This window comes from Lutra lutra, chromosome 13 (assembly GCF_902655055.1).
Source record: "Lutra lutra chromosome 13, mLutLut1.2, whole genome shotgun sequence".
In the NCBI taxonomy this organism is placed as follows: domain Eukaryota; kingdom Metazoa; phylum Chordata; class Mammalia; order Carnivora; family Mustelidae; genus Lutra; species Lutra lutra.
The window spans coordinates 81,616,726-81,629,939 of record NC_062290.1 but is presented as its reverse complement, the minus strand read 5'-3'; the positions used below and the strand labels follow the sequence as shown (position 1 = coordinate 81,629,939).

General features: G+C 51.9%; 1 protein-coding gene across 7 annotated transcripts in view; it reads left to right on the top strand.

Moving 5' to 3' along the window:
* Positions 1-13,214, top strand: part of CDK5RAP2 (CDK5 regulatory subunit associated protein 2) — a 171,797-nt gene that overhangs the window by 147,238 nt on the left and 11,345 nt on the right. For 6 of the 7 annotated variants that reach the window (XR_007122225.1, XR_007122226.1, XM_047699454.1 and 3 more), the window contains 7 exons: positions 1,871-1,987; positions 3,876-4,065; positions 5,095-5,216; positions 6,259-6,507; positions 9,202-9,279; positions 10,301-10,566; positions 12,385-12,528. Coding sequence is in view for 5 of the 7 variants with exons in the window: in XM_047699454.1 (XP_047555410.1) it covers positions 1,871-1,987; positions 3,876-4,065; positions 5,095-5,216; positions 6,259-6,507; positions 9,202-9,279; positions 10,301-10,566; positions 12,385-12,528 (1,166 nt within the window). In the remaining 2 variants the exon portion in view is untranslated. The remainder of the gene's footprint in view (positions 1-1,870; positions 1,988-3,875; positions 4,066-5,094; positions 5,217-6,258; positions 6,508-9,201; positions 9,280-10,300; positions 10,567-12,384; positions 12,529-13,214) is intronic. The other variant, XM_047699452.1, reaches the window with a different exon arrangement.

Below are 13,214 nucleotides of genomic sequence, written 5' to 3'. Positions count from 1 at the left end.
CTCTTCCTTCGAGAAGTGGCCCCCCCAGCTGTGGCCAGAGCTGACTTCTTCTGTAGGATTGTTCCTGTTCATCCAGATGGCGCTTCAGTCCTGTTTTTGGCTCCAACCCACCACCAGTTAGGATATTAACATAAATGATAATAGCAGTAATAATAACAACATGGATCATTTTTATTGGGCTGGTGGAGACTTAGGGAAGTAACGTGACGAGCCTGAGGTCATACAGCTATTAAGAAGCCGGAGCCATGATTCAGACCCAGGTGTCTCTGAGAAGACACTAGAGTTCATAGGGGAGAGTAGAGGGGATTGGCAGGGATAGGCACATGGGAATGAAAAATTACATAGTGCTGTGATTTGTGAATCACTATCATGGGGAAAGGTGGTGCTGGAGAGCGGAGAGTGTGTGCAGCATTGGCTTCTGGGAGGCCTGATGTCCCACGGGGAATTTGAATATTCACCTGTAATCAGTTGTGTACCAGGATGCTTTCAGCTGCAGAGAACAGAATATGAGTGAAAACTGGTGTAAACAATGGGGATTTATATTTTCTGACCTAACAAGAGAACCAGACACTGGCAGTTCCAGGCAGGTTTACTGGCTCAGTGATAGGCTGGCAGGGCTTGGGGTCAGTCTCCATGAGGACCGTGGTCATTCTGAGCATCACCTCCTCACAGCATCGGAATGAAGATGGTGGGGCTCCTCCCTGTCCTTCTCTTTTCATCCGAGTTCGAAATCTTTCCCAGAAGCCTCCAGCAGGCTTCCCTTCAGGTCTCATGTTCTAGCTGTCCTGGGCTTTAGGAAAGCAGTCTGCTTCTGCGGGGTGGTAAGGAAGGCGGGGAGGGAAGCATCTGCCTGCCCCATAAAGAAAGCCCTGTGCTCTCCTGAGGGTCTCATGTTCCCGTGCTCTGGATGTCATATATGGTGCAGGGATAGAGAGCTGGAGGGGGGTGTGTCAGGGCAGCCGTCTGGCCAGAGGAAGGGGTAGCATTTTAGGAGATGGACCACAGCCTGAGCTAAACTGATCAGAGTTTGTAAGTAATTTCAAACCCAGTCTGTCTGGCTTCAGACCCGGATCTTTTTAGTAAACACTTAGACTAGACAGTGAACTTGAGCTAAGAGTTGAAAGACAAGTGCAGTTTTGACAGGTGGAGGTGAAGGAGCTGGGCGTTCTAGGCACAGGGAATAAAGGCCTCACTTTACGAAGTCAGGGAGATGTGTGACCGCATAGTGTGTGGGGGCACAGGTGTGGCCGGGTCTGGCCGCATTCGAGGACGCTAGAGTCGAGGGTGGAGAGGGAGAGTGTTGTGCGTGAGCTTGGAGTGAAGTCATGGAGATCTGAAGTTTGGACCTTGTGTTTGGTTTCTTCGATTGTCTGTCTTCGCAGGGGAGGGCCGTCTAGTGTTTCTGAGCAGAGAATATCATGACTTGGACTGTGCACAGCCCCACTGGCAGAGTAGCAGGGAGGCAAGGTCAGGGCGCGCTGATAAGGTCTGAACTACAGGGACAGAGGAAGAGTGAGCCAGCGTCTGAGGCATTTGGGAGGAAGAACCAGCAGTCATGTTCGCCTGGTTGAGCAGTGTTGAGGATGGCGCCACTTTCAGCTCAAAGTAGGGGTGGTAGAGGTACCGTCTGCTGGGGAGGGCAGAAACAAACCTGTTTACCTCGGTTCATGTGTAGGAGGTAAGAATGGGGGGGTAGCTCTTGCCACCTCTTTCATGCTCACTCTCATTTCCCTTTGGGCTCTGGTGATGCCTCATCTGGAATGATTTCCATTGCATGTTGTGTTTCCTCGTTGTTTAAAACTGTCTTCTAGAAAGTTCCATCCATATTGATGTGGTGACCATAAATCACTATTTATGTATATTTTTATAGGTTCTACAAATGCTTTTGCTTATGGATCAGAGCTGCACAATTCTCTGACATCAGAGATCTGTTTCCTGAGGAAGCAGAACCAGGCTCTCAATACGATGCTGGCCAAGGGATCCAGAGGTAGGAACTAAAGGAGCCACCGACAGTCGGGACCCCCAGAGCCCCCTGTGGAACCAACCCAGGTTCACATTCTGTGGCTCTGTGACTTTGGGCAGTTCAGTTAATCTCTCTGAACCTCAATGTTCTTAGCTGTAAAATAAGAGTACCTCATGGGGCTGTCATGACAGTCAGCCCTGTGAAGCCCTCAGCACAGCATCTCTAGTAAGCACACAGGTTACAGTGGAAGACAGAAAGACTGGAAATCTATTACTGCTGAAATCTATTACTGCCAAAATCTCATCCAGAGATTCGCTCTTATCAGGAAGGTTTTTCCAGTATTTCGTAGGAAGATCCCTTCTCTTAATTGTTTCTTTTTGGAGCTTAGCCCCCGACGAGCTTTCACTTACATTATCTCTCAATACTTAAAATGTTTCTGGACAGAGGAATTATTAGTCATGTTTTACAGATAAGAACCTGAGGCCTAGGGAATTGACCCTCTGGTGGTCCCGGAGCTAGAAATCTCTAGAGCTACGAGTTGGGCCAGCTTCTCCCATTCTCCCTGGAGGGTTCTGATGCTGTTTTTGGCTTAAGAGATAGAATCGAGGCTTTTGAAGATCACTCGGCAAATGTGTAAGGGCCTGTGTAGACTGATACAGAAAGAGTGGGTCCTGGTCCCTTTCCTCGAGGGGATGGGAGCGGATGAGGCAGATGGGAGAGACAGCCAGGCAACCCACGGCAGGCCAGCATGAGGGTCAGCCAGGACAAAGGTAGGCTCGGGGAGCACAGGACCCTGGGGACGGTGTCTTGACCCAGGAGAGGCTCGGCTTCAAGGGCTCAGTCCAGCAGGCTAAGCAGGGGTTAGCCACGGTGCCTAAGATTTAGAAGAGCCAGGGCCTTCTAAATAGAAGAAAGAAAGCAGGCAAAAGCCTAGGCATGAGAGGCGGGGAGAGCGTCAACCAATCAGGAATTGTAGGAAGTATCGTGGGGCTGGAGTCTGAGGGGGGAGGGGGCACTTGCTCAAAAATCGTCATGCCGTGGTGAAGGGTGGCATCAGAAAAGCTAGGTCTCCATCTTGGCTGTGGCCTGTTTGGCTCTGTGACCCTGGGGAAGTTTTCACCTCTGCGATCCTTTGTTTCCTATCTGGAAAATGAGAAAAATAGTACCTCCTTGGAGTTTCGCTACAAAGATGAAATCAGACGATACCCGTGCAGGTCTTGGTGTAAGGCCTGCCGTCAGAGCTGCGGACCTGGTAGCCGCCGCCACCAGCAGCCCAGAGAAGAGCCGGCCTGGGGAGATCTCGGGAAGCCTTGAGCCTGAGCCCTTTGTGTGCAGTATCTCGGTTCAGCCTCATAACGACGCATGTGGGGGAACTGAGGCACAGAGAAGTCAAGAAACTCCATCGAGGTTTTGGCGCCAGTGGGTAGCGGAGTGCACTTGAACACACCTCTCTGCCCCAGGTCACACTCTTAACTGCCCATCTCCAGGCCGTGGGCACACTTTATTCCTCGGGAGAGGTGCCATTGTCCTGGTCTGAGGAGTGGATGGGGGCTTGCGGACTTCCCTCTCATGCATTGCCGGAGTCTGGGGCAGCTTCTCGCCTCTGTCTGTAATTTATACCCACTGTTTGCTCTGCGAAGGCAAAGTAACTAGGTTTGCACGGCCCATTATGGTATAGAAAATTAAACAGGCCCATTCCATCCCAGTGACGTTTAATCTGCAGCCTTGATGTTGACAGATTTATCTGCCCAAAATGCATAAGATAATTGGAATGCCAAAATCATAAATGCCAGATTAAATCTCATTCTGCTTTGTATTCCTGGAGTGCTCGAGCTGAAGTGCCGTATTTGCGTAATAAGGTTGGAAAAAACAAATGGTGTCTCTTCTCAGTGGCGCTTTTTTGTGTTTGCAGATAAACAGAAGGAGAATGAAAAGTTACGAGAGTCCCTCTCCAGGAAGGCTGCGAACCTCGAGCTCCTCCAGCGAGAGTATGCCTGTGTGAAGGGGGAGAATGAGCGGCTGCAGAGGGAGGTCTGCGAGCTGGAGCGGCACAACCAGCAGCTGCTCCGGGAGGTGGGCAGCAGCCGCAGTGAGCTGAGCAGGTAGGGCTCAGGGGCACCCCCGTCCCCACTGGCCGTGCCAGGCGTCCAGTCACAGAGCGGGGTGTGTGGGCCCCTGCCTGAGCGCCCGGAAGGCCAGCAAGTGTCAGGCGCATGATGTCAGGTGGGAATCAAGCATTGTGGGGCAGAATCGTCTAAGTGAGCAGGCCGGGGCATGGGGGGCAGAATGCTGGTCTTTATCCGGGGGAGGTCAGGGGAGGCCTCTCTGAAAAAAATGGCATTTGACCCTCAACCCGAAGGCAGCAAAGGGGCATGAGCTCTGCAGATAGCATGGTCGGGGGGAGCTCATTGCGGCAGAAAGGGATGGGGCCCTGGGGTGTAGTGCCCTTGGCCTGTGCAGAGCAGAGCAGGGAGGCCAGTGCACCTGGAGGGAAGGGGGGGCAGAGAGATGGCGGGATGCCCAGGCCCGCAGGCCTTCGAAGCTGTGGGAGGGCCTCGGCTTTCACTCAGCGTGCCTGGGGAGGACGTGGGGAGGTTCTGTGCTGAGTGGTCTGAGGCCCACTTAGACATTAAAGGGCCCATACCTAGTGTCCCTAGCACAGTTTGCCCTCGCCCCTGTCCTGTCCCACGTGTTTCCTGTTGTTCCTCAGCGCTTGTGAGTGCCGCGCTCTTTCAGTTACCGACGTCACCCTTGGTCGCCCAGGGTGGTGCGCTGACCTAGCAAGATCATTGTCGAGCCGTCACATGGTGCGGGTCCCTTCCGAGCTCTGCACCCCTGGCTAAGCTGTAATCCTGTAAGCTTCGCTTCCTCGGCTCCGTGCGCTGAAGAGCAGAGAGCACGTGCCCGTTGGGTGGCAGGGAAGACGGCATGGGGTGGATAGCACATGGACAAGGCCAGGCCCAGGGCGGCCCTCGGGGGAGAGGGGCCCTGCTGGGAACCCTGACCCACCCCGTCGGTCTCATCTGCACTCTGCCGGCTGCTGCGGGTGGAAGGGCTGCTCTGTGGAGTCAGAGTCCGTCCCCAGGCGTCAGAATTAACATCTCCTCCCTGTGGCCATGGGGCCTTTCTAGGGTGCAGGAGGAGGCAAAGTTGAGGCAGCAGCTGCTCTCCCAGAACGACGAGCTCCTGCAGTCCCTCCGAGTGGAGCTGAAGGTGTACAAGAGGCTGGAGGAGGAGCACAGGAGGCCAAGAGGTACTGCGCGCTGGCCCGAGGTGCATCCCGTACTGGGGCTGCTGCGTCCACACTGTGAGCTCACTTCAGCATGCTGTCCTGAAATGCTGTCATCACAGCCCTCGCTGGCCTGCTGGGCAATGGGGGCACACTTTGCAGCAAGCCCTCTGGCCCCCTCTTCTTCTGAAGCAACGTGGATGGGCTTGGGCTCTGGAGCTGGATTCTCATCGCCCCGCCTCCTGGCTGTGCCACCTTTGGCGGGTCACCTCACCCCTCTAGGCCTGTTCTTCCTCCATGAAATGTGTCTCCTAATAGCTAGTCTGTGGAGTTGTGAAAATTCAGTGAGATCATTTATGAAAAGCATCCTACCACAGTACGTGGGACGTCGCAGACACTCAAGGAATAATTTGATTATGAGTTTTCTGCTAGAGTGCGTTTCTTTTTGCCCATTCATTTGGCCAGTAATTCTGGAGCGCCTACCACATGCCGGGCATTGCTGTGGAAATGGTTATTGGCCCAGATCCTCTGACAGATACCAGATCAGAGCGACTTGACTGCAAACTCTGATGTTTTAGAATCAGTTTTGAGGTGTGGTAGCATTTTTTTTTTTTAACTAATTTTCCAGATGATTTCTCCCTATTGAAAGTTTACCTAGAAAAGGGTCACCTCACACCTTCCATTTTCTCCTCAAGTTGCTTTTCTTATTCTTGCTGTTGTGCCTTTTTAATATACAGTGGTTCTTAAAATCAGCCCCTTTCATTCTATAATTCTAGCCCAAATAGATTTTATTACTACTAGACATAATTTCGGGGTTTGGTGTGCAATTTGCTAGGCTTTTATGGCCAGAAGTGAAAATTAATTTCCAGCTCTTATTTAGCCTGTGGAATAGCAGCAATTAAGTCTGCCAATATTTTTGTTTTTAAAGTCAAGTTGTTATTTTAAATTGTACCTAGTTCTTAGGGAGGGGAAGGTTGTGGTGGGTTTAAAACACTGTGGAGCTCCTTTGATGGTTGACCCTTTGGTGGCGGAAGCCATCAGGTGTTCCCCTTGCTCTTGCTTGCAGAGGCCGGAGCAGAGACATCAGGAGAAGGCTGGAGGGGGCAGGACCCTTTCAGTGACCTGCGTGGTCTCCTAACAGAGATCCAGGCTCTTCGGGGGCAGCTGGAAAAGAGCATTGAGACCAACAGCGCACTGCAGGGCAGGCTGGAGGAGCAGCTGGCGATGGCAGGGAAGAAGGCTCATGAAGCAGCCTTCACTGTGGCTCTCCACACCCTGTCCGTCCCGGAGTGGCCCCCGCAGCCGGACAAGCACGGTACTGCCCCTGCTCCTTCTCATGGAGATGACGGCCCTATGTGTGTCGATGGGATATGGGAGCTTCTGGTTGGTGCCCTTGCCCCACGGAGGTGTCCCTCCATTGACAGAATACCACCTGCTGCCCCAGGAGCCAGGGGCCTGACTGCTGCTCAGCTGTCACCTTCAGCGGGATAGTGTACTCTCTGTCTGGGGGCCTCTTGGTGGAGGGAAGTGGGGTTTGGGCCACCAGCATTCTCATCACCTCCAGTCTCATCCCCGCTTCCATTCAGCCCTGCCCACAGCACTTCACGGCTGAAAAACCTTTTTAGTTCCTCGTGCTACTGCCTTTCAGAGAGATTCTAAACATCTTACTCTGGCTCTCAGTGTTTTGTAGGAGCCGAAAAGCATCCTGGTAGGTTTGAAAACTCCTTCTGTTTTGCATTTGCTCACGGGTTTATTGTCTAGCTCTACTAGGCTGTGTAGGATAGCAGAGAAGGGACAAGGGTTTCCTGTCATTGTGCTGTCACTTGCCCAGCACTGGGCTAGGAATAAGCCAGCAAATTGTCGGGCTCTAGGCAATCGGCCGGGCCATCTTCTTTGCTCTGTGGGTGAAGGAACTGAGACCCAGAGAGGGTACTGGACTTGCTCAAAGCAACACAGCAAGTAGGTGGCAGGACTGGAGCTAGAAATGACTCTTCAGCTCCCAAGACCAGTGCTGTATCTGGAGCTTTTCGGAGCCTCAGGTATCCTGAGACACACAGGGTGGGGGGTACGCACATCCTGGGGGACAGGGAGTGTCTGCACTCTTTATAGACAGGTGACAGGTACTGTAGAAAAGTTTGGACTTAGTCTCTTCTGGGATTGGGAATTCTATTGCCTTTAATTTAAAAAAATTAAAATCTCTTAGCACTCAGCATGCTTTAGAACTTGTAGTGATTGGTTTAGTGATCTCTCCTTGATAAGGAATTTGAAATTTTCACCAGAAGATGATGTGATGTTATGAAAAAAAGAAAATTAAAAAAAAAAAAATCCTTCACGATTCTACAGAATGATGATATTTTGCTTTGCATATTTCTCTTCATTTGGCGATCACATGCAGGCATGAACTTACATCATTCGCATTGGGTTTTGTGCCATTCTGCCTCCTGTCTTTGTTTTTGCCCAATATTACATTAGAAGTATTTCCCACCCTATCACACGGGCTTCCTCATTACTGTTTTCAGATGATCCTCAGTCATGAAACCATTACCGTGGTGATTATTAAAGTGGTCTCTGATTTGGAGCTGTGATAAACATAGACGTTAATGTGATTTTTGCTGTTGAACAGCATTCTGAGGATAAAAATCCTACCAGCGGAATCTCAGAGGGTTGGAAAGGAGCCATATCACCGCCTTCTGCATGGGCTCTCCATTGGCAGTGGTATCTCTGCTTTAAACATAGGTCTGCTCCTGGCCCTTCTTAGGGTGTGGCAGAAATGGGACCGATGGGTCTATGGGGGCCACTGGGGAGTTCAGGGCAGGGAGGATGATTCAGGGCCGGGGCTGCCTGGGAGGGAGAGCTGGGGCAGCTGAAGGGAGGCGGCCGTGGAACAACCTTCGCCTGCTTCTGGAATTTGTCTAGGGTCAGCCATGGGGCATCCTCGCAGGAGGCACTCAGGACAGTGTGTTTGGAATCCACAGGGCTTCCTCAGTGCCAAGGTGTCCTCCAGTGAAGGTGGGAATTCCCGCAGCAGCGGCCTCTCTTCCTCTGCATAAGCCTTTTCAGGATCATATTTAGTGCACTTACTCGAAAGTTCTGCTCTAAAGATGGCTGGTTTTGGCAGAAAGTGATCCCTCTTGAGGGCCAGCTCCTTGGACCCGGAGTTGAAAGTGGCTCCCGATGGTGCCCCAAGGTTCCTGGGCAAGAAGGAGCTGGCGGGCCATCCTAAGGCCTAGACTCAGGGCACGTTCCTTGCTCTGCTGCCGACACTCTGCTAGTGCTGGGTGGGTCACCTCCTGTCCCTGTCCCTCTGTCGTCTGCTCCTCCCCAAGGTCTGAAACAGTGCCGTCCCGTCCACGGTGCTCCTGAGAGTCGGACACATGCACACTCTCTAGACTTCAGGTGTGGTGGTCATCTTGGACGGCGTCCAACTGGCTTTGCCTCCGGACGTCGTTTCCACTTCCTAAACTCTGCTTTGGGTCCCTCTTGTCTCTTGCTCGGATAGCCGCGGCCACCTCCAGACTCACTCCTCCAGGCCAGAGCACTGCCCTCAGCTCGGCATTGCCCTGCCCGATGCCCTCGAGGGGGTCCCCATAGTCCTCATGGTTCCAGCCTCGTGTCCCACCGCAGCCCTGCCTTGCGCCCTGGGCTCAGCCTCCCACCTGCTTGACGCCCCCTCAGTGCGTCCTGCTGGCTCACGCCTCTGTGCCTTTGCACCTGCTCGTTCCTGCGCCTGCTTTACGTTCCCTCCTCTGGGCTAACCCCTCCCCAGAACCCCACAGCCCCATGCTTCCCTCCCTTAGTCCTGGCCACCTACTAGTGAAGCTGTCTGTTTACTTGCTGGACGGGGGGTCCCTCCAGAGAGGACGCTGGGCCTGCTCAGTCTCGGTGCCTGGGGTCCTGCTGAGGGGATCCTAGTCCTGTTGTGTGTTTGATACGTTACTGTATTCTCATTCAGTTCTTTCTCCAATACCAATGACAGTTTCTTTTCTGTCTCTTGTTCTGCGTCTCGTAGGCAGTGACACGTGCCCCACGGCGAGAGATGATTCCTGTGACCTGATTGATTCCACACTGGTGCCGCCGCCACGGTCAGGTAGAAGCTGGAGTCTGGGTTTCTCCGGTGGGGTTGGCTTTGGCAGTAGGACTTTTTAAAAGGAATGAAAGGGGGTCCCTGGTCCCAAATCAGGAGGGTGTTTGTCAGGATTTGGGGCTTCATGTTCTCAGCATGTCTAGCTGGTGAGCTCCTCCCCAACACCAGTTAATCGGTGCCTCGAGGTTACTGACCTCAGCAACGTCACTGGGTCCTTGTTGCCTCAGATGGAAGTGCGAGCACCTCAGTGTGGCTTTAAGGCGTCCAGAGTGTGCCCCAGTGGGCCCATCCCGCCCTGTCCTCCTACATGCGTGTGACCATCCAGAGGGGTCCCCATCCTGCAGATGGGCCCACACTCTCCTCTCGCTGGGACCGTGTGGTGCGGCTCTGTCCTTTTCCAAGCCACCCTTCTCTGCCCGTGCAAATCCCTCTTCCGCCCTGAGACTCATCCTGAATGCAGACTTCTTGGCGCAACGCCTTTCCAGAGACCCCCGTCAGAATTATTCATCCGTACTTTCGTTGATGCAAAGGTAAAAAGCAACAGGCTTTACCTCTGTTTAGTGTAATTCTTGCTTCTTGTTCAACCAGCGCAATTGTTGCTTCTCCTAGGAAGCCTTTCGTGATCTCTCTTCCTGCACAGAGAATTGATTATTTCTTCCTCTGAGCTCTGGCTCTTCGTCATCGTGCTGTTACACCTCCCGCGTGGTGACTGATTAGACCGTGGGCTCATGGAGTGCAGACACTAGCTTGATTCGTCTGTGTAGATCAGGGGTCTTTGCAGAGTGGGTGCCTGATAAGTGTTGGTTGAACTGAATCGAGCTTCTCCCATCAGACGAATAAGGCCAGGGTGGGGGAACAGACAGACGAAGGTCCCAGGCCACTTTGCCCTTTGCTGTGATGGGTGGCATTTGGGCCTGAAGGCCTTTCTCTGTCCTCGCACCTGGCTTCAACATCGCTGAATGCAGCTCATCGAACACAGGATGGTGCCCCAGGTGGCTCTGATGTCTTCCCTCTCGTGTTGTAGCTTCAGAGACTCCTCCACTCTCTGGAAATGACACGGACTCCCTCTCCTGCAACAGTGGCAGTTCGGTCACCAGCAACCCGTGTGTGTCCCACCTGGTTGCTGGCCACCGCCTGTGGGCCAACACGAGTGGCTGCCACGTCCTGGGCCTGACTGGGGACTACGAGGCCCTGTGTCAGCAGATCGGCCAGGGCCAGAAGCTCTTTGCTGAGATGGCCCTGCAGATCCAAGAGGCTCCCCGGTCCGCAAGCCCAGAGCTGGGACCAAAGGTAACCTGACTGACCGCTGGAGGGAGTGAGGTTGCTCACTGGGAGCATTAAGTGGAAGGGGCCGCCTGAGGGCTCTGAGAGGCAAAGTTCGCCTGCATCCTCGGTAAGGCCCAGAGAAGAGGGACCCAGGAAATGGAGCCCACAAGAGCTCAGAAGTCAGGTCCAGTCTGGGGCTGTTCTAAGGGAGGAACAGTTACTGAGGTCTGTACTCTGTGTTCGTGCGATCTCTTCCCTGGGGTCACTCCTTCCTGCGTCATCCTACTGGATCCTCCTCACTTTAAAGTTAGCTTTTGTTGAGGACCCGTGTGCCAGGTGCTTGTCATAAAATTACTCACTCACTTCCTCCAGGGGTGGGGGTCACATTTTCTCTGTCCTCCCAGACTGGACCCAACCACCAAGCTTCCGTGGGTCATGTTTTCTAGTCCCTCTTCTCAGGTCCTTGCTGAGGCCCCCGGCTTCCTGGTACCTGATTTGCCTTTTTGTTTTATTTTGTTTTACCCTACTGTAAAAGTCATTCTGTATTTTACATTTGACTAGACAATAAACTTTAAGAGAGCAGGGATACTGTCTCTCTTACTCAATGTTGCATATTTACTACCTCCGCACAGGGCCTGGTGTGCAGCTGGTGCATGGTAAATGTTTGTTGAATGAATTAGTAAATGCTAATAGGATTACTGTTCTTTTCTGATCATAATCTTTATTATACAAGAACATAAAAACATCACATAGTGTTCAGTGCTTAAAATTTTGATATATACGTGTATACACAAACACTGTTTCGCTCATTCATAAAGTTTAGTAAAACTGACTCCACATGAATTTCATATTTTGACTCTCAGTTAACATATAAGCAATTTTCCTATCCTATTCAGTATTTTTCTAGAACTTTTACTGGCTGAAAAATAAGCCAGTATGTGGCTGTAACCCCACTTAAATGTACTCTTTGGCCCATATTTTCGACATTTAGGATGTGGCAAGTGTCCTTGTAAACGGATCACTCAGGGCATCTTTGATTAGCTCATTAGGGGTGAATTGCTGGTGTGGAAGCTCCCAGGTCGTGAACCCTTCAGGGCTCTTGGTGAGAATTGTTGATGCATTACTGTCAAAAATATGTGTCCCCGCTTACAAGTGAGAGGATCTCAGTACACCATATTCTTCGTGGAGTGATTTTATTTACAAATGGTTTTCTGCCCATTTGACAGCTAAAAGGAGGGCATCGTTTGGTTTTGTAGTGATTTTATTACTTGTGGAGACAGTGCTTTTTTCTTCTCTTTTTAAAATGTATTTTGTTTTCCCTTCTCTGACTCACGTTCTTGGTTTTCTCTTGCCCTTGACATCCCCCAGTTAAGGTTCACATGTGTCGGCAGAGGGTGAGGGACACTTTACGAGGCCCCGACTTCATATTGGCAGTGCGTAGAGCTGTTTAGCAGGGGCTGCTGGGGACAGAAACATTCGTGTTGCGTCCCTTGCTGTTGGCACCATTTGCCTTCGGGAGAGGCTCTGTGGGGTGGAGCAATGCCAGTGGCCCTCCGTGGACCTTCTTCCCTCTGCCTGGCGTAGTAAATACAGTTAGCGCAGGTGGTTATTAATCATGCTTATTGATTGGGCTAAAATCACCACCGAAATTCTCTCATAATCTGTGATTCACCAGCCTTTAGGAACAATAAATTGGTGTTGTCTGGCACCAGGCTCCCACCCAGCATGTGGGCACAAGCCTACGGTCTGGAGATTTATGCTGCGCGTTAAAGCTGGCTTGTCCGTAATCTTTTTCAACTGCATGTAACAACCTTCTCCTCTCCTCCCCCGCCCCTTGTGCAGGGTCCACACTTGGCACCTCTGAGCAGGTTCATCACCAGTGTGGGCACAGCCAAGCTGATCCTCGAAGAGGCCGCGAGATTATTGACGCTTTTCTGGAGGGTCTCACTCCCCACAAATGGCCAGTGCACGCTTCAGTGTGAACAGGTAGGTGGTGATACGTGGACCCCGAGGCTACGGGATGCCGCTGGGGCTTGTGTCTCAGTCTCCAGCCCGGGACCTTGCTCGTGGCAGACGTGCCCTCAGTTTGGGGAACATGTCAGAGGGAGGGGGAGGAGCCATGTTTAAGGGTGACGTGTCAGGCACTGTGCTGGCTGCTTCAGGTGTGTTCTTGCCTTCTCCCCCGACACCCCTGTGGGCTCGGCCTGTGGTCCTGACCTGACCATGCCCCACTCCTAGCTTGTCTTTGTGGAGGGAAGTCCTAACTGTGTCTTATATATGGGGAAGCTGAGGCCCAACCCAGGTGACAGAGCCGGTTTGGGCAGCACAAGTATCTGAATCCAGAGGGCGCGCTTTCATTTTGTAGATTTTAAGTCCTAGTTTGTCCTTGTAGACTAGCTCATTCCCTTCCACTCTAAGTCTCTTGCATTTTTGGATGCCTTTCTCTGGACCATCTAATTCCTTTGGTAGTTTTCAGAGTCATACTGTAGGGGTTCTAGTTTCAATCTGTTTTAACTACTTAGAAAGTTTTTTTTTAACTGTTGAAAATCATTTCTTATAAAATCATTGAAATTTCCCTCGAAAGCTTGACTTTGCAGCAACTTGAACGTGACCGAGTTAAGAATGGTTGATCCCACAACCATCCTCATTCCCATCTTTCATGGCACAAACCA